This window comes from Panthera tigris, chromosome C2 (genome assembly GCF_018350195.1).
Source record: "Panthera tigris isolate Pti1 chromosome C2, P.tigris_Pti1_mat1.1, whole genome shotgun sequence".
Classification (NCBI taxonomy): Eukaryota; Metazoa; Chordata; class Mammalia; order Carnivora; family Felidae; genus Panthera; species Panthera tigris.
Genome location: NC_056668.1, coordinates 124,027,128 through 124,046,269, shown reverse-complemented (window position 1 = coordinate 124,046,269; position 19,142 = coordinate 124,027,128). Strand labels below are relative to the sequence as shown.

The 19,142-nt window shown below is 50.9% G+C and overlaps 1 protein-coding gene across 4 annotated transcripts in view; it reads right to left on the bottom strand.

Annotated features, from left to right (window-relative positions):
* Nucleotides 1–2,744: 2,744 nt before the first annotated feature.
* DZIP1L (DAZ interacting zinc finger protein 1 like) overlaps nucleotides 2,745–19,142 on the bottom strand; it is a 40,917-nt gene continuing 24,519 nt past the window's right edge. For all 4 annotated transcript variants that reach the window (XM_042956802.1, XM_042956803.1, XM_015539933.2 and 1 more), the window contains 9 exons: nucleotides 18,974–19,114; nucleotides 16,661–16,691; nucleotides 15,573–15,626; nucleotides 15,096–15,229; nucleotides 13,132–13,324; nucleotides 9,604–9,820; nucleotides 8,974–9,161; nucleotides 5,132–5,271; nucleotides 2,745–3,552 (listed from right to left, as the gene is read on the bottom strand). In XM_042956802.1, coding sequence (XP_042812736.1) covers nucleotides 3,391–3,552; nucleotides 5,132–5,271; nucleotides 8,974–9,161; nucleotides 9,604–9,820; nucleotides 13,132–13,324; nucleotides 15,096–15,229; nucleotides 15,573–15,626; nucleotides 16,661–16,691; nucleotides 18,974–19,114 — 1,260 coding nt within the window. In that variant the 3' untranslated portion in view covers nucleotides 2,745–3,390. The remainder of the gene's footprint in view (nucleotides 3,553–5,131; nucleotides 5,272–8,973; nucleotides 9,162–9,603; nucleotides 9,821–13,131; nucleotides 13,325–15,095; nucleotides 15,230–15,572; nucleotides 15,627–16,660; nucleotides 16,692–18,973; nucleotides 19,115–19,142) is intronic.

Here is a 19,142-nt window from a genome sequence, read left to right as displayed (position 1 = left end):
ATTAGCATTTAAATCAATAGACTGGGTAAAGAACACCCATCCTCACCAATATGGGTGGGCATCTTCCAAACCACTAAGGACTCAAAGAGAACAAAATGGCAGAGGAAGGATGAGTCAGCTCTCTCTTCTTGAGCTGGAACATCTATCTTCTCCTGCCCTTGAACATCAGAGCTTCTGGTTTGGGGGCCTTCGGACTCCAGGACTGACACCAGCAGCTTTCGTTGTTCTCCAGCCTGAGATGGCAGACCATGGGACTCCTCGGGCTCCATAACCACAGGAGCCAATTACTATCATAAATCCCCTTTTTATATCTGTATCTATACCCATACCCTATTGCCTCTGTTTCTCTGGAGAACACTGGTTAATACACATATGTTCTAAAGTTCTTATAAATCTTGCCAAACATTCTAAAATGTATCTGCAAGTGGGGAGGAATAAACAGCATAGAAATACAAAACCAATATGTTACCCTCCAAAGTAGATAGAAAAACACATTTGGAAACAGAGAACTTAATAGTGAACATTCAGGAACAAAGTCATTCCCATTGGTAATTATCACTAGTGTGCATGTGCACATGCAAACACATATGCACATACATCTATTTCACTGGGACTTGCCCCTGAAAGCAGAGCCTGAGGCAAGGACTTGGGAACAGGTTAATTTATTTCAGAGGTGCTCTGAAGACGAAGAAGTGAGAGAGTGAAAAAAAAATGAGACGGCAGGGAGAAAGGCCAATAAAAGGTGCACTAATAAGTAGTAACGGCTACAAGCAACTGGGATTCAGTCCCATCGGGGCTGAGAAACCATGGAAGAAACCTTGGAATTGTCCCACCCCTGCATGGGAAGGCTGGAACGATTACTCAACAACTACCCTCCCACCTTGGTCGTGGGCTGCCCTGGTGTCAGCTTTCCCGCACTTCAGGGTTGCACCTGCAAAGACTATGCGACCTCCCACAGCATCAGAGACCACCCTGAGGCCAAAAAGCAGAGACCCCCCAAGGTGCATGTGTGATGTAGGGGCTGACATCAGACATATGTCGGGGCTGCAGGAGACCAAGACTTGGTGGGGAGGGAGACCAGGAGGTGGTGGGGGGAAACCAGGAGGTGGTGGGGAGCACCATAATTTTACACGTCCCTTGCCCAAACCCAGTGACTAGGAAAACACGACTTTGTTGGGAGAATCCTGGGAGGGGGGTGAACCCACCGCACTTCCCACTCAGTGCCCCTTTCCCCCTCACGCACTCACTGGGATCATCCACTGCACACGTCCTCAGCTGCTCAAAGGTGTGAGTTACACAAAGGGAGTTCACCCTCCAGCTGGCCAGGGCTGCACTGGCCCCGAGTCCCACATAAGGCCCTTCACAAGCTGTGCTCTGGCCTCGCTGAGCAGCCTGGTACCACAAGCCCCCAAGCCCACCCCGCCCCCAGATGCCCTTTGCCCTCTGCAAAGCCTTTCCTCCTTCGTTTCCCCTGGTTCCTCCCACCAGAACTTCAGGCCTGGCCAGGTAGCAGCACCTCTACCCAGAGGCTAAACATAGACTGGATGGAGGGCAGGGAAGGGCAAGGGACCCAAGGCAGGGGAAGAGATGGATGGAGCAAGACTGCCCATGAGTTGAGCTGATAGCGGTCGAGGCTGGGTGTTGGGGACGTGGACTTTGGGGACACTATTCCTGAAACCTGTAACCCTAGGCGACCCATCACAGCTGTAGACTAGTAAGTACAGCTGCAACTTTTTACCCAGCCCTCTTGTAGTTTGTCTTTATTTATTTTTTTAACATTTATTACTGAGAGACAGAGACAGAGCATGAGCAGGGGAGAGGCAGACACAGAATTCGAAGCAGGTTCCAGGCTCCAAGCTGTCAGCACGGAGCCCAACACGGGGCTCGAACCCACAAACCACAAGATCATGACCTGAGCCGAAGTCGGACGCTTAACCGACTGAGCCACCCAGGCGCCCCATTATAGTCTGTCTTTAAATTGCCCTGACTCTCCTCCTTCAGAGAGGGGTTTCTGGCTTGTCCTTCCGTCTCCCTGTTTGGCTGCCGCTCGCTAAACCCTTCCTTTGCTGCATGCTCGAAGTCTTGATCATCATCTCTGCTAGGTGGGCGGATGAACTTGGAGTCCTCTTGGAGGTACAGGTATGGGTCTCCCTTCAGGCAAAACACTGCTGTTCAACTACGAGCAATGAAGTAGGCCGAGAGGGTGAGGACTCCAGGGCCTGGCCGTTTCTGCCCAACAGGGACTCCCTGCTCGGCAGCTCCCACTGGGCTGGTGGAGATGTCAGCCCCAAGCGGCAGTCTGGGCGCCCCCCACTCCCCGCCTGCTCCTGCCTCCTGCTCCCTCTGCTCTCACGGTGATGGGACCTGCATTGCTTTCGGAGGGCTCTCCCTGCCAATCCTGCTTCCTCCCACTTCAGCCCAGCAAAGCTCTGGCCCTCCTTACCCCACGTTGGCAACCACATCCCAATGGACCTCACCTGCCACAACACAGGTGCAGGTGCCTTCGCCCCCCTGTGCCCCTGCTGAAGCTCCAAAAATAATGATTGCAAGCAAGTTATAACCATTGTACTATATTTAAATGTTTCCATATGATAAATTAACACCTTTTACATAAAAAAAAAATACAGTGGTTACATATATAACCTAATTTTAGAAATAATGTCAAAGATTAAATTTGTGGTCCTTTGGGCATGAGGCCCCAGCCAGGCGGCCCGCCCTCCCTCCCTCCCTCTCTCCCTCCCTCTCTCCCACCCATAAGCAAGCACAGCCAGACTTCAGCTCTGGGAGTCTCTCCAAGATCTCCCAAGCCTGCACTGGGTGGCCCTCACTATGCTCCCATGACACCCTAATCTCTGTCACTAGACTACTACCCAGTACTTCTGCCCCACTCACCTCTGCCAGCACCCCAGCAAGGTAGGGAGAGCCTGGAGGACCTGGCCCAGAGCAAGCACTCAGTAAATGACTTTGGATCAATCACTGAATGACTGACTGAGACATATGTGTCCCTAGAAGGACACCAAGTAAGGCTCCTCTCCACAGCATTCCCACAGACTGACAATACGTCACAAAGATCAAGTGGCTCCTTCAGTCTGGAGTGAACATGGAGGTGGGGGGAGGAAAGGGCTCATTATAACCCTTTCTCAAACCATAGGACTGGGAGCACCCAGCCAGGTGCCCCTGGAGCTCTGAAACAGGACCCCTCCTCACAGGCAAGAGAGGAGAAATTATATCCCCCTTCTGCTCTGTTTATCTCCAGAGAGACCTTCTCTTCCAGAGAAGACCTCTCAGTTACTGGTGAAGACAAGAGCGGCCTAGTAGCCTCTTGTGTTGGGGGGGGGGGGGAGGGTGGAGGGCACCCTGAGCTGGCCCCAGCCAGGTTCTGGGGTGGGATCACCAGCCAGGGACCCTGGGTCGGCCAGGGCTCCAAGGGCTGGTGCCAAACTTCTCCGGCGGCTTTGAGCAAGACAGGGGCTTCAGTTCTTCTCTCTGGCCCAGGTCCTGGGGGAGATCTTCCAAGGAAGAGATCTCCAAGTCAGTCTCATCATCTGAAAGCTGCAGGGAAGTAAGGGGGGAGAAGAAAATGCATTCTGACAAGGGAGGATGAAAATGCTGGACAGACACAGGGACAAAATGCAGGTTTGGAAGAAGCAGTTGGGAGACATTCCTTCTCCTGCTTTTTCATGTTTCCCTGTCTGAAAACCTGCTTCAGAGACCTGGGGTCAGAGTGATTTCAAACGCTCCTGAAGTTCCACTGGCCAAACCAAGGCAAGCTCCTTGGAAAGGCTTACAGCAAACCAGGCTGCTCTTATCATCTAAACTTTGTCTAGATTTTTCAATCCCCCACATAGATGGAGCTGAACGCCCAGAGCCTTGACTTTCCTGAATGCAGCAGGGGCTAAAGTCCCTCCCCACCTGCCCTCAGATGGCTTCTGCGGGGCTGGTTAATACCCTGACCAAAGGAGCAGGAGGATAGCTCTTGGGGACCAGGAACCGTCAGCCTGGAAAGGGTCTGGGCTGCAGCCAACGCAAGAGCCCGGGGATACCCCTGAGCCACAGTCACCCCTCAGAGCTCTCAGTGCCCCACCCCCTGGCACTGAGGGCTACCTGGGTTTTGATAGGAACATCCTGTGCATTTTCTCCCAGAACGTAAAGCCAAGCAATCAGAACCACCCCGGGCCCAGGGCAGCAGGCTAAGCCTGCTGTTGGATATTGACCCTCTTTCCCCAGGGGAAAAGGGGCAAATTTATTTTAATCACCTGGACTAGATACTCACCAATGCACATGGGCTGCATAATAAACCAAGCACATTATGTAATAAGAACATGGTCTCCTAAGAAAGTGATTGCCCACTACTTCAGACCGTTAGGGCAATAGCTCTGGTCATCCCAGGAGGCACCTTTTTGACTGAAAAAGGTGATACAGGAATGTGAAGTAGCGAGAGCTCTAAATGTTTCTGCCCCAGAAAGTAACTGGCACATGGGAGTTACTCCCTGACCGGAGGCAGTGAGGAGGGCGTCTGAACGGTAATGTTGGGGAGTCTGAGCATCTGAGCTCTAAGTCTGACAGCAGCTAGAGCCTCAGAGAGGCAAGGCCACCAAGGCATTCTTAGTGATGAGGAATGGCCTGGAATATTGAGAATGAAATATCTAAATATTCCCATTATATGTTGTCGCCCACTCCAATGCCTGCCCTTGAGGAGAAGTCTGCTCCGCACTCAGCCTGGTGTTGGGGGCCTCGGCTGAGTGAAGGAAGGGGGCGAAGCCCGTGGTGGGGTGAACCAGAGCCAGGAGAGCAGCTACTACCAGCAGCTGGGCACAGAGTCAGGTCCAGGCTGTGTCAGAGGCAGGAAATGGGAGCGTGAGTGACCAGGAGAAGTGACCTATATAAGCAGTTGCTTGTATAATGAACCAAAAGGCTTTTTAACGTCAACAGAGATACAAAAAAAAAAAAAAAAAAGCATTTGAAAGTGGCCACCCCTCCACCTGGGCAGGGACAGAGGAGACAGTGAGGTCACCTGTGATGTCCCACTAGGGCCAAGGCTGACACTCACTAGACCCCACCTCAGGCCCCCAAACTCAGAGCTGGCTCTGTGGGAAATGGCAGGGCAACCTCCAAGAGTCCTGCACCCTACCTGGGGCTTCCTTCCTGGCACGGCAGCCTTCTGTGGGCTGGCACTGGGCATTAAGAACAGATTGACCCCTCCAGCAGGCTTCTTCACTGGAGCCTCCAGCTGTTTCTCAAGGTTTTTGACCAGCGACTGCACCAGGGTTCCTGGAAGGCAACCAGAGGGAAAACTCCAGAGAATGAATGCCTCATCCTTGTAGGTCATAACCAGGCTCTGGAGTGGACAGAGGGAGTGTAGAGAAGGGTCAGGAGGAAGAAGAAAGGGTAACCACAAAGAAGAGGGGCGAAGATAGAGAGAAGGCCCAGGCCAATGGGTGCCAGAAAAAGAAGGCTTTGACCATCCTAAAAATATAACTGCACTTAACAACATGGCTGCAGACAGAGGCTTAGAAAGCTGTTCTTCTCTCCAAATGGGAGGCAGAGGCAGAACCTCTGCTCACTTGGTACATGAAAAGCAAGACTAACGTGCAGACACAGCTTCCTTCAACATCTGCACTGAGATGAGAAGAAATATCATAAATATAAATCATCACAGAAGGACTGAGGGCCAGACAGGCTTTCTGCAAAGTCCATGCAGGAAGGGGGGCTAAGCAAGGCACAAAGACTATCAACAGACTCCTGGTGACATGGTAAACCATGGCGGATGGCCAGATCTCAAGAATGGCCAGGAAGCAGGGAGCTAACCATGGCCTTGTAGGATTCAACCGTCTGAGGCTCTGAGCAGCCGTCTGGGGCTCCAACAGCCCTTGGTTCAATGACTCATTGGAGAAATGTTTGTTTTCTAAATTCCTTTATGTTTATTTATGTTTGAGAGAGAGAAAAAGAGATGGAACAAAAGCAGGGGAGGGGCAGAGAGAGAGAGAGAGACAAAACCCAAAGCAGACTCCAGGTTCTGAGCTGTCATCAGGACAGAGACCAATGCGGGGCTTGAATCCACGAGTGGTGAGATCATGACCTGAGCTGAAGCTGGACGCTTAACAGACTGAGCCACCCAGGCGCCCCTCAAGAAATGTTTGTTAAGGGCCACTATGTACGAGGCACTGTGTTCCTCACTTCTCATTGTCTTGTCTTGATACCTCATTTTATAGAAAAGAAACCAAAACCCCTCACACAAGCGGGTAACAAGTGACAGCACCCAAACTATCAGAGGACTCCTGACTCCCACTTCTAACACCTTTCCATCTTATTGCCCCACCTGGTGGCCATCGGTGCTTCTCCAAAGATTTACTTCTGGTGGATTCTGATGGACTGGCAGGCTTGGAATATGCTATGGACAAGATAAAGTTCTGTAGAATCCATTAAGAGCATGGAATTTACAGGTTGTTCAGATATGGGTTTATATTCCAAAGTTTCCACTTGATGACTTTGAAAAGACAAAACTCTTCATTTCCATGTTCTTTAAGCCTTGGCTAGAAAATGCACCTGAAGGGGTGCCTGGGTGGCTCAGTCGGTTAAACATCCGACTTTGGCTCAGGTCATGATCTTGTGGTTCACAAGTTCGAGCCCCACATCACGGTCTGTGCCGACAGCTCAGAACCTGGAGCCTGCTCCGGGATTCTGCGTCTCCCTCTCTCTGCCCCTCACCTGCTCACACTCTGTCTCTCTCTCTCCCAAAAATGAATAAACATTAAAAAAAAAATTAAGAAAAAGAAAATTCAACTGAAGCCAGAAGCTGCAGGCCTTTCCATTAACAGTTTTATAAGAAAATCTTAAAAGAGGGGTGCCTGGTGGCTCAGTCAGTTGACCATCCGACTTTGGATCAGGTCATGATCTCACGATTCATGAGTTCAAACCCCACATTGGGCTCGTTGCTGTCAATGCAAAGCCCACTTCGGATCCTCTGTCTCTCTCTCTCTCTCTCTCTCAAAAATAAATTTAAAAAACATAAAAAGAAAAAAATAAAAGAAAATCTTGAAAGAATGGGAGTTGACTTAGTTGTTTCAGAAGAAAAATGCTCAATTAGTTATTGTAGTACACTGTTAGATAGAAAGTGACAGGTTTCGGGACGCCTGGGTGGCTCAGTCAGTTAAAGCAATTGACTTCGGCTCAGGTCATGATCTCACGGTTCGTGAGTTCAAGCCCCATGTCGCGGGGCTCTGTGCTGACAGCTCAGAGCCTGGAGTCTGCTTCAGATTCTGTGTCTCCCTCTCTCTCTGCCCCTCCCCTGCTCACATTCTCTCTCTCTCTCTCTCTCTCTCTCTCTCTCTCTCTCTCTCTCAAAAATAAATAAATATTTTTTTAAAATCTTAAAGTGACGGGGTGCCTGGGTAGCTCAGTCGGTTGAGCGTCTGACTTTGGCTCAGGTCATGATCTTGCGGTCCATGGGTTCGAGCCCCGCATCGGGCTCTGTGCTGACAGCTTGGAGCCTGGAGCCTGCTTCAGATTCTGTGTCTCCCTCTCTCTGCCCCTCCCCCACTCATGCTCTGTCTCTCTCTCTCTCTCTGTCAAAATAAATAAACATTAAAAAATATTTAAAAAAAAATCTTAAAGTGACAAGTTTAATGGATATATTCATTCCAGTTAATCATAACATTTAACTCAAATTTCTATGATGTCTTTTCATCAAGTGAAATTGCTAAATCTCTTTGCTGAAAAGGACAAAGAACTTTCCTGTAAAAATGCCACTATGTCCCTAAGACCATTGGTGGCAACGAGTCAGCCTGCTGTGAAGGTTCACTGTGACCTTCTGAAGCTGTCACCCTCCATCTTAAGGTTAGCTGGAAAACCACACTTTTCATTACTCTTTTGTTACAAAAACTTTCTTTGTGTGAGACTGCATGTGTTACAACCAACTATATCTCTCAAAATGTTCATTGTAACCTTGGTTTGCCCTGGAGGCTACTTTTACTGCAGTGATAGTTGACTGGGTAACCACAACCCCTTGATCTGGTACTAATGAACTCAAGAAGCATAAAAGACTGTGTGGATATTCTCAAAATTAGGAGAATGGCTAAAGGCAGTTCTTTCTGGGAAAAATTTATTTTTCAAGTAAAAAAAAAAAATGCCACCAACACATTAACATCAAAAACATAATACAGAATCTGTTTTTCACGTTATTAGTTCTGGGACCTTGAACAAGTAACATAAGGTGTCAGAGACTTAGTTTGGACATCAGTGACAATGTGTGTGGCACACGTCACCTCATGCGTGGTATGAAGGTGTTCCTCCTCTACCAGGTTGGGCAAGCAGAGCATGGACACCCTCTCAGCGCCCCCCACACTTTCTTACCTCTCCTATCCACTGGAGTAGCCAAGCAGAGGGACTGCAACATCCCCTGGGCCATCTTTCTTTTTCTGATATGCTCCCTGCACCTGTGACTACGTTTGGAGGCCAGCTGGACTGTCCCCACAGCGGCATACTTCAGCCCTCTCTGCGGTTTTGCTGACCCCACCCCATATAGCCACAAGTACGGTGAGAATCTGGGTTGGGGAGGCTGGAGGGGGTCCCCACATTGGCCTCAGGAGCCAATCAGGCTCTGAGAGGAAGCCTATGCCTTAGCATTACTAGGCACTGTCTCCAGTAATAGAACAACACTTTAATCTCCATTTGTCTGGCCACCACGTTCATTCTCTAACGGTAAGGATGTGGAGGACAAAAGGAGTGAGCTCCTCCAACCTCCAACAGTTAGGCAATTCAATGACAAAACAAGGGGCAAAATAAAACTCACTCAGATTCTATCCTTCTTCTACTGTTTCTGCGACCACAGGAAAATACCTGATGGGAGGGACAGTCATTCTCTCCAAGTCACAATGAGTTGCCAAATCAGAGAACCCAAAGAAAAAGAGTGTTTCCGGGACTAGAGAAATCTGGGCTGGAGAAGGGCTACCTCAGTGGTCCCAGATCACTCACCTGAGGAAGCCAGCCCACCTGAGCCTTTTTCAGGGGGCTGGGCACTCCCCTCCGACGTCTCTGTGTCAGACCAGTCCCAGTTGTCCTCTGGCCGGGGCCCCATCCTGGAAGGACCTCGTGGGGGCTGGAGAGATGTCCGCTGCACGGAATTTCCCTCTGAGTCCTCTTCAGAACTGAATGGGGGTGTACTGTCATGGACAAGAAGAAATGAGGGCTACGTGGGCCAGAAAAGCTTTGGAAGCCAAACCTCACCACTTGCAAGCATGTCTGATTTGCCCCAAGTCAGCCCTCCTCCTTCCTTGGGCCCAGATGATAGCCAGGAGTCACTCTGGAGCATAGCAGACACACCAGCAACTCTGTTAGAAGATGAGGACCCAGCCTTTCCGGCGTGGCAACTAAGGCTTTTAAGGAAGAGATGGGGAAGGTAGGGGTGGATTTGTCCTGGCCAGGAGCAAAGGACCCCAGTCTCTTCGTGAGGTCTCAGGATGGATCCCAACTGAGGCTTCTCCTGTTCACATCTGTCTCTGCCCCTCACCTGTCTGCAGAAGCCTGCGGGAAGCCCAGATCAGGGCTGCCTGAGGCTGGGAGCCACTGCCAAGACCCAGGGGGAGTGCGGAGTCCGGGGCTCACCTCGGCCCAGGCCCTGAGGAAGCAGAGGTGCCGGAGGGTCCACGTGCTCTGGGGCGCGGAGTAGGGGTAGGCATGGGAGCCAGGCCAGGACCGTGGCTGCTGCGGCTCTGAAGAGTTGTCATGGGTGGCTCTGCTGGCTTAGATGGCAATGCCACATGCAGCGTCCTGGACTTTGGCTGGGCCTCTTTGATGGCCAGTGGGTTCTGCTGGCTTTTGACTAGAAACACAGATAGGAATAAGTTCCAAGGCATGAGCATCTGGGGCTTCAAGCCCGAAGAGGACGTAGAGACAGGCTCCAGCACACTAGAAATGGACAAATCAGTCTGTCGCAGCGTACCATGATAACCAGCGCAAATATGACCACTGCCCCCACCGCAGGAGTCCTGCTGCTGGCCAGACTCAGGGCTGGGACCCACAGTTCTAGCACAGACCGGGAGAGCAGCTGGTCTTCCAGGGTCATGCCATCATTCCACGAGTCCCACAGGAGTTGGCAGGTCTGAAGTGGGGCCCGTGGGGTACCTGGGTGGCTCAGTGAGTTGAGCATCCAACTTCAGTCAGGTCATGATCTAATGGTTCGTGGGTTCAAGCCCCACATCGGGCTCCGTGCTGGCAGCACAGAGCCTCCTTGGGATTCTCACTCTCTCCTCTCTCTCTCTGCCCCTCCCCTGCTCTTGCACTCTCTTTCTCTGTCTCAAAACAAATAAAGAAACTTAACCAAAAAAATGAAGAGGGGCCCAGCTTGTCAGCAGCTTAACCCTCCCCGTGTAGTGCTAGGGGCTGACCTCGCCAAGAGCACACATCCTCTCTACCCACCCAGGCTGCAGCCGCTGGAGTGCAGACAACATTGCAGGGAGACCGTGCTGCCACCAGAGGTCGCAACAGGACCACATGGGCCACCCAGACCCACTAAATCCTCCCGGAACTCAGTCCTTTAAAGGCAAGCACTCAGGTTCCTTAGAAAATTAAAAATAGACCTACCCTATGACCCAGCAATAGCACTGCTAGGAATTTACCCAAGGGATACAGGAGTACTGATGCATAGGGGCACTTGTACCCCAATGTTTATAGCAGCACTCTCAACAATAGCCAAATTATGGAAAGAGCCTAAATGTCCATCAACTGATGAATGGATAAAGAAATTGTGGTTTATATACACAGTGGAGTACTACATGGCAATGAGAAAGAACGAAATATGGCCCTTTGTAGCAACATGGATGGAACTGGAGAGTGTGATGCTAAGTGAAAGAAGCCATACAGAGAAAGACAGATACCATATGTTTTCACTCTTATGTGGATCCTGAGAAACTTAACAGAAACCCATGGGGGAGGGGAAGGAAAAAAAAAAAGAGGTTAGAGTGGAAGAGAGCCAAAGCATAAGAGACTCTTAAAAACTGAGAACAAACTGAGGGTTGATGGGGGGTGGGAGGGAGGGGAGGGTGAGTGATGGGTGTTGAGGAGGGCACCTTTTGGGATGAGCACTGGGTGTTGTATGGAAACCAATTTGACGATAAATTTCATATATTGAAAAAATAAATAAAAAATAAAAATAAAAAATAAAAATATAAAAAAAATAAAGGCAAGCACTCAGACCCAGCCCCTCCCTTTTCCGAATTCCCCAGCGGGGTAACCAGGATCAGCATTTTTTTTTTTTTTTTTTTTTTTATGGAAAGCGAAGAGAAGGGCATCGCAGAGTATCAGAGTACTTTCCCACAAAACTCTTACGTGTGTGGACTGTCATAGGTAAACTGTGTTTCTTACTGCAGTTCAAGATCAAAAACGCTGGAAATACACCGCTCTCAGAGAATGCATTTACACAGAAGTGGACCTTCTAAGAACAGACTGGAGAGAAGGGGAAAGCAGACAGACTCGCTGACGGAAAGTAACAAGAATAGCTACAGTTACTGCACACAGACACCAAGATAAGCACTTTACCCACAGCACCCACCTGGCCCCAGATGCCTTAGGAGAGTGTCGTTTTCCCTACTTTACAGGGGCTGCAAGAGATCCAGGGACTCAGGGCCCACAGCTCCACGCAAGTCAGCGGTACCTGCAAACCCAGGTCATCAGCCACCCCAAATCCAGGGCTCTTGCCACTCACAGCCTTGCTACATCCCACAGCTCTGCCCCAAAACCAAAGAGGCACAATCTAAGTGGAGATCAGAGGTGAGCATTTATGCAGCACTCGTGGGACCTAGAAAACGAGCATGTGGGCATCCAGCTGGAAAGAGAGGTCTGCAAAATGCTGTGGAAACACAGTGCTCACGTCACACCTCTGTGACATACCCTGGAGATGGCAGGGCCCCAGGACCAGGGAAGGGGAGATAGGCAAGGGGGTGGTTCTCACTCTGGTTTTCTGACCACAGGAGCAAGGGCTGGAGGGGAGGGGGTGCCTGGAGGAGCAAGATACCTTTCCTCTTCTGGAAGCCTGTCCTAAGAGGATGCTTTCCTTCTTCTGCCGTGCCTCCCGGTCCCCTCTCTCTGCCGCACACCCACCACCCCTGTGCTTGGCCCCATCATCACCAAGTCTGGGCCGGTTTCCCAGCAGAGGATTTGTGCTTGGCACGGATCGGCCTTAGTAAATTCTACAATTATTGGTCCACGTACCAACTAAAATCATCTCTCACGTCCCCAGAGAATGTGGTCCACACTCTGGGAAATTCCTTAGGATGACGAGTTCAGGCTGGGTCTGCCTGGACACAAGGCGATAAGACAATCAATAGCCCCCTGGTATATACTCATGAGGAAAAGGAGCTGCAGCACCACACTGCACAAACAGCCTCAGACCCCCTGAAGCCCTCCCCTGGGCCCCTAATTTCAGCAGCTCGGTGGATCTGGAAATCCTCTAGAAACAGGGGGCTCTCGAACCTAGGAACACAAGTTCCCTTGCTTCCTCAGTTCCCCAAGGACAGAGACTGGAGGGCCACCACTCACACACTTGAATCCTCCCCAAGAACCTCCCCCCTCCCCCCCCACCCCGTCCCGGCCTTTCCTTGTCACAACCCCCAGGGGCGAAGCAGTGGCTGTGACCCAGCCCAGGGAACCAAGTCTGAGCTCTGAGGGTGTGTCAGCAGGCAGAGCTCACCCAGCCTCCCACAGCTCCCATGCAGACTTTGCATTTGATCCCTTTTGCCCCTGCCTGCAGCCCCAGTGCTCTCAGGCCTTGGGCCCTCTCCCAGCACTGACATCCCTGGCTTCAGAGCCAGAAACTGTGTGTGTTCTTCTCTGTTGGAGCAAAGTTCAACTTGCGGTCAAAGCAAGTAAACCCGCAAAGTAGGGGCAGCAAGCTCAGGGCTAACCACAGGCTCTAATGCCGGCTCTCCTCCAGCTTCCCTGGGTGACCCTGGGGCCCACTCCTTGACCCTGTTTCCCCCAAAAGAGGACTTTTGGACTCAGTCACCTGCAAAGACGCGGCCATCTCACTCTTTCAAGCAATGCCCTGCTGGAGGCAGAAAGTACACCCTCCTCGTGTGCAAACAAGCCTGGACCCTGTCAGCCCCAGCCCCCAAGCAAGCCCTCTGACCAGTTCACCTGGAGCCCCGCTGTCCAACTGGGATGCCGGGGCCATGTGTCTCTGTCTCTGCTTCACTCTGCTGGTGACTTCCTTGACAAGCTTTTCCCTCAGACTCAGAAATTCAGAAAACCTCCGTGCCTTCTGCTCCCGGTGGGCTCTCAGGAGGGACTCGAGGTGTCTGAGAGTTTGCAAGGGGATTCCCTTTGCATCCTAGAAGAGACAGAAGTTCCCCCTTTGGAGACAGAAGTTCCCCTACTCCTTCCCCTAAGCCTCTCGCACCTGCTGCTGGCCTGGGAGTCGCTGTGCCCAGCACCCAGTGCTTTCTGGAAGAGGATGGGGTGAGCGTCAGAGCAGGGTGGGCAGCGGTTGCACACGCTGCAGGAAGTGTAATGGTTTAGGGTCTGGGAGCTGCATCCAAACATGCATGGCAAGATGATGCAATGGGGCTACGCACAACTCCATCGTCATCACAGCTTCTGGGGCTCAGGTGGGACATGCCCTTCTGCCACCCCACTCATCTGAGGACAGAGACCAGAGCTTGCTCCTTTTGTACTTCATTTGTACCTCATAACCATCATTATGCCAGATAGGTTGTCCTCTGTGCCTAACAATGTGTGAAAAATGAACTGCAGGGACGCCTGGTGGCTCAGTCGGTTAAGCATCTGACTTCGGCTCAGGTCAGGATCTCATGATTCGTGGGTTCAAGCCCTGCATCAGGCTCTGTGCTGATAGGTCAGAGCCCAGAGCCTGCTTCAGATTCTGTGTCTCCCTCTCTGTCTGCCCCTCCCCCACTCATTCTCTCTCTCTCTCTCTCTCTCTCTCTCTCTCTCTCTCTCTCTCTCTGTCTTAAAAATGAATAAACATTTTTCTTCCAAGACCTACTGGAAGTTGCTTGGGCTTTTGACACCCACCCAGAGTCCATAAGGATTCATTCAAGGTTAGAAAGAAATGTTTTAGGGGGCACCTGGGTGGCTCAGTCAGTTAAGAATCTGACTTCGGCTCAGGTCATGATCTCACAGTTCGTGAGTTCGAGCGCCACATTGGGCTCTGTGCTGACAGCTCAGAACCTAGAGCCTGCTTTGGATTCCATGTCTTTCTCTCTCTTTCCCCTGCTTGCACTCTCTCTCTCTCTATCTCTCTCTCTCAAAAATAAACATTTAAAAAAAGTTTAAAAAAAGAAATAAATGGGTTTTTAAAAATTTTTTTTAAATGTTTGTTTACTTTTGAGACAGAGGGAGACAGAGTACAAGCAGGGGAGGGGCAGAAAGAGAAGGAGACACAGAATCTGAAACAGGCTCCAGGCTCTGAGCTGTCAGCCCAGAGTCCAACGCGGGGCTCGAACCCATGAGCCGTGAGATCATGACCTGAGCCGAAGTCGGGTGCTTAACCGACTGAGCCACCCAGGCACCCCAGAAAGAAATGTTTTAATCAAATCTGATCATAGGGCCAAAGTTAGATGGAACAGTAGTTGAAAACAGTCAAAGGTTAGTGTTTTTATTTAATAAAATATGTCATTGATGCCTTTAATGATAAAATGCATGCTCTGGTTAAACACGGGCATGAGGGTCCCAGACATAGCTTTCACTGCCTGCCTCACCCACAGCCACTTGCTGAGTGTCGTGGCCACGTGTGCCACTGATGATGGACACTTCACCCAAGGGACCCTTTCAGAGGGCAGACTGAACCAATTAAATTCCCTCTGTCAGAAATAGACACAGATGAGCGGAGAGCACAGAAAGGTCAGGATGCAGGGCGACACCCCAAGAAACCACTGGAAACAGAGAAGAGAGACCACATTGCTGCCGTGCGGTGAGGGGAAGCTGTGTGGGCTCATGTTCCTGGGTATGAAAGGCACCCCAGTTGGAACAAATAAGACGAATAAGCCTACACTGTAAAGAGCAATCAAGCATCTGTCAGGTTAAGAACATCGTGTGTCTAAATGATAGACAGCAGCCCTCACATCAGTAGCCCGGGAGCTTACTCTCTTTATCCCCATGCTTTCCAGCTTCTCTTCCAAGGTGTCCTCCAGGATTGGCCTGAACTGCATCAGCAGGGTGGGGTTTCGCCTCAGCGCTGCCAGCACCTTCTGCTGTCCGTCTCCGGAGTCCTCTAACTCTGCAGCGCAAGACAATGACCAAGGTGAGAGGAGGTGAGACAGGCACACGGGTCAGGCTACGCATCAGACGCCATTCCAAATCCTGCCTCCACACACCTGCTGGCTCTGTGACTCTGGGCAAGTCGCTGACCCATCGGTGGACCATTTAGATCGCATGTTAGTGCCTGTGTGTAACGTGCCCGGCACACACAAGGGGCTTCAGAAATACTTATTTCCTTGTCCCTACTTCTCCTCCCCCCCAGCTTCAGTAGCCAGATATAGTGAAGTAGACACAAACTAAACAATGAAGAGGACAAATCTGTGTCCTGCATTAGACACCAGGGAAGGAAACTAAGACCTCACCTTCCTCGGAAGAGTCCTCCTCTGTGTCCGTAGCCTTCGGGCCCTTGTGGATCCCTGAGAAGAGCAGGAACAGTTAGTGTGGCCTCAATGCCCTGGACCCCATCCCTGACCCAGAGGAAAGCATGGGACACGTGAGTGTCGGCAAGAAGGGGTAAGCCCTCCAGTTGTTTCTTTACCCGGGATGGAGCCATGGTCACAAACACTGACACCGGGAGCCAGAAAGACCAGAGTTCACACAGTCCAGCCCTGCCCAACCAGCTGTGCACAACACAGGGAGTCCCAGAACCTCGCCAAGCCTCAGTCTCCTCATCTAGAAAATGAGGATGATAATTCCCAGCCCACATTAAATTGTGGGGACAGTGTAATGAGACCATGAATCCAAAGTGCTCAGCGAAGCCCTTGGGAAGGTTGGGGCTGCAGGGACAGTGCTTCTCTGAACTGCTTGCAAAGCTGGGAAAGAAACGTCTGACCTAGAGGCAGGGATGGGAAGAGATGTGTGGATTTTCAAGAAAAGGCAGAAGGGAGGCTAAAGAGCTAGGACAGAAGAAGTGGGATGGAGCAGGAAGGGCCAGGTTTCATAAGGGGCTGACCAGGGCCGTCCAGGCAGGGGCAGTGCCCTGCCGGTTACTGTCTCCCTTTAGAGGCCAGCACGTGCACTCCTGCACACAAGCACAGCAGAGGAAGACAGCATACTCCCTAAACCGGCCACATTCACACTGATTTGGGGACAACGTGCTACCCCCTGGGAGCAAGGTAAAAGTTGATGGTCCAAACCGCAGACGTGATGAGTTAGAAAGAACCTTTTCCCAAACCCTGCTCCATCCATCACTGCCCCCAGGATCCTCACCCTTCCCCATATCTCCACCACCCTACAGAGAAGAGCAGGCCAGGTAAGAATCCACTGCAGGCTGGAGCCCTATATGTCCCAGAAGAAAATATCTTCCTGCCCTCCCTCACCCAGCCAAAGAGCCTGACAGCACATGTCCCCTGAGCTGCTGTCACCACCACCACCACCCTCATTCTCCAAATTGACTGGTGGGGAACAGGAGAGAGAAGAGGACAAGACAAAATACCCCATGCAGGCTTACCCTCCTCCTTCCTCAGAGACATGGTCTGGATCTACAAAGATATGGAAGAGAGCAGGTTACAGCCAGCAGGGGACTCTACTCTGAGCAGTGCCTCTGCCTAGCACCATAAAGAAGGGACAGCCACTGTTTCTGTGCCTCCCCCTGGGAGCGAGGAGCTCAAAGTACACTGCCCAACAGCATCTCCATAAGTGGGGGGAGGGGGGTGGCACCAAGGCTGGATGGCAGCAACCAGCATGGCATCGTGCTGCCTTTTCCCCTGGTGGGAAAGACCCCTCCTTCAGAGAGGGACTGTGATTTGAAGGGCAGGAGCCCCATGCAAGCTGAGGGGGACAGGGACACAATCAATACTTTTGGTACAATTGGTGGACGACCAGGGCAAGGTAGGCTCCCTCCCACGATGGGGGCATCTGAGCTGAGTGCCTCCTGGGAGGAAGGAGGAGTGATGTGGACGGTCACTAAACTGTCTGCACGGCCCCCCTCCTCTTCATCCTCCTTCCACATAGCTGCACATGGGACAGCTGCTTATGAGTATGTGACCCCCCCCCACCCCCCACAGAGCTGACTGTCTAGGTTTGGGAGGAGAACTCTGAACTGATAACATGTGAAGTCAAGAGCCAGTGGCAGCCAACTGGTTTTGGTTTGGGTTTTGTTTACTTGTTTGCTTGTTTGTTTTGCCACATGGGACAGATATGAAGTGAAAGGTGATCTTCAGAATAAAAGAAAAAAATTGAAGCAGATATACAGAACAGAGGTACACAGCAAAGGAAAACCCCTGACCACATTCATGTATCTGGTTCCAGTTTATTCCCAGGCTCAGCTGCTCTCCTGCCATGAACTCTGTGAGACACCCTGTCTACCCTAATGACAAATTCCCTCTTCTGCTTAAGCTTGAGTTGTTTTTTATTATCTACCAATGAATGACACATCCAATGTCCATTTCCAAATGTTTCCTCCCTTGTCTACCTCTATTCTAGAGACTGTAAAACTAATTACTTGCTTTCTAACCTTCTTTGCAGCTGTAGTTGCCCATGTAATTCAGCTTTGATTGATAAAACATAAGCAAAAGTCTTATAAAGGGGCCTTTTCATCCACTTCTTCTATTGAATATGGTTGTGATGGTTGGAGCTATGGCAGCCATCTTGCAATTGTGAGAGTCAAGCATGAGAACAGAAGTCAACACACTGAAGATGGTAAAAAGAAAAACAGCCTGGATTTCCAATGGCATAATTTTGCTGCTAAACCAAGGCCATCAACTGTCACCTCTTTTACAATAAAAATAACCCCCTATTAACCTATTCTAAATCCATGTTTAACCAATGAGCTCCTAAGTGAAATATTTGCAAACAAGAGTTCTGGATAACAGAAGGAAGAGATGTCCAGACTGGTCCTGAGGTGGCCACAGCAGTGAAGCTAAGTGTTTGCAGAGGTGGGAGGAGGGGCTGTGCAGTAAAAAGAAAAGCAGCAAGGGACGGGGTTAGACACCTGGCTGAAATATGGCTGGGAAAACAGAAGAGCACAAATAGCCAGCGTGCAGGAACAAGAACACTGAACTAGATAGTGACAGGAAGTGCTGTGCCTAGAGAATCTGTGTGGAGGGGGGTATCAGAACCATGGCAAGGACCTGAGGCCACAGAGGGGCCCCTCTGAGGACAGATACACTTCTCTGCTGACCTGGAACTCAGAAGGGGGAGCTGAGCCTGAGCAACAGGTGCAGAGTCTTGGGGCCAGTTTTAAGAGAGAGGCATTCGTGAGTAAGTGACTTCTCATCATACCAGTTTATCTGACGACCTCACCAGAGGGTGTTCACTTATGAAAAGGGTATTGGGTAGGAAATTATGTCTGTGGACACAGTGAAAAGAACACAGGCTGTGTATTCCACTGCCTGGCCAGGGCTGAATCCTCCCCTGGCTCTTACAGGGTGTCCGATGTGGATGCAAGACAGGCACTTGACTTCTCCAGCCGGTTGCATCATCTGTCAAGTGACAATGAGGAGGCAGCAATATCTGCCTTGAAGAGTGAGGTTTAAATGAAGTACTAAGCCAAGTATCCACCAGGTGCCTGTCCTTAGATGGTCTCTGATGTTAGTGTGAACCCAGTAACACAGCCCCTAAGGACAGCAGGCACATCTTCGGCCTGGAAAAAGACAGGCTGCATCCTCACCATTCTGTACCCCTGAAGCCTGAGGACCTTTCTCTCTCCTTAATGAGCCTGACTAATGAGACCAGTGCCAGTAGTGAGTCCCAGAGAAGGGAAGGAGATCCTCGCAGAGGTCGAGGGGCACTGAGACCTGGCTGGGAAGGGGGACAGACCTACCATCTCTTCCTGGGAGGTGATGAGCCTGGCTTGTTCCTGGAGCTGGGCACGGAGAGCACTGATCTGGCGCTGGGCCTGGGCGGCTGCTTTCCTCTGATCCTGAGACAGGGAGGCCTGGAGCCTCTCATTCTGCTCCTGCAGCTGGTGGGCACAGGAGAGTCAGTCACAT